We start from the raw sequence: 1,203 nt of genomic DNA on the forward strand, positions 1-1,203 counted from the left end.
TCAGGCAGTGACATAGAAAGTGGAGATCTTGACAACTCGCGGCAATACACGTCACGCAATACAGGCCAGCCCGTCGCCATGGACCTCTGCGTTGTGTGTGGCGACCGAGCATCAGGTACGAGTGGCAACAGCCTGTGGAAGAGATAGCGGTGGGAATGATTGACATTTGGATATATGAATTAGTTTAGGTGTTTTTGAACCGTTTTTATGCGGATTAAGATAAGTTTTGTTAGTATTATTTTTTACGTATTTACTTTTGATATATAATGACTAATTTTGAATTAGGGATTGAAGTTGTTAGACGTTAAAGTTTAACTGGAAGAAATAACAGAATTATGCTTTTCTGTTCCATGATATTAATGATAGCTTTATAAAGTAGAAAGGTATTGTTGATTTCTCGATAGATTTCCTAGCCGAACTTCTTAGTAAGTAAGCCCAGTCGAGAATATCCAGTAGAAGGAACTCCTACTCACATATATAAGTCACCCACATCAACCCTTTTTTTATCAAACCGAAACCGAAGTAACCCCCAACCTTCCTTCGACCAGGGCGGCACTATGGTGCAATCAGCTGTGAAGGTTGCAAAGGCTTCTTCAAGCGGTCAATTCGCAAACAGCTCGGTTACACCTGCCGCGGGAACAAGACGTGCGAGGTCACTAAGCACCATCGCAACAGGTGTCAATACTGCCGGCTGCAAAAATGTCTGGCGATGGGCATGCGCAGCGACTGTAAGAACGATACTAAGGATTTGTACAAAAGTTTGTGGTGTTTTGTCTTTTGTTTTCTTAGTCTTAGGCACCCTAATATTAAGATGGTGGCCAGAGCAGGGGGATCAAGCTAGGTCCTCGACATATTACGAGTGCTGTTCAGTGGAAGAGTGAATACTGCTTCCTTTGTATTATTTTTTTCTCTCATTATCTTAAAAAAAACAGTTTAGCTGGACTTAATTTGCTTCTGTCGCGTCTTAATGACAAAGTAACATACATACGTGTTTGCTTTCTGTTTGTTTGTCTCTTGTTGACAGTCCGTTTTTTTAACAATTTAACCATAAATGTAATCTTGTCTTGTTCTGGATATTAACCAAATAACAAGCTTCATCAGAATGTATAAAAATGTAAAATAAGGCTTTAAATATTTGGATTGCAAACTATTAAAGGGAGTCAGCGCCTTTATACTGGCTTAGTTACCATGTGCCTACCAATG

General features: G+C 40.0%; 1 protein-coding gene across 1 annotated transcript in view; it reads left to right on the forward strand.

Annotated features, from left to right (window-relative positions):
• LOC119585110 (orphan steroid hormone receptor 2-like) overlaps window positions 1-1,203 on the forward strand; it is a gene marked incomplete at its 5' end in the record, with an annotated part of 37,005 nt that overhangs the window by 26,217 nt on the left and 9,585 nt on the right. Inside the window, 2 exon segments of the mRNA XM_037933738.1 lie at window positions 1-115; window positions 549-758. Of these exon segments, the coding sequence (XP_037789666.1) occupies window positions 1-115; window positions 549-758 (325 nt within the window).

The sequence above is a fragment of the Penaeus monodon genome, chromosome 19, assembly GCF_015228065.2.
Source record: "Penaeus monodon isolate SGIC_2016 chromosome 19, NSTDA_Pmon_1, whole genome shotgun sequence".
In the NCBI taxonomy this organism is placed as follows: Eukaryota; Metazoa; Arthropoda; class Malacostraca; order Decapoda; family Penaeidae; genus Penaeus; species Penaeus monodon.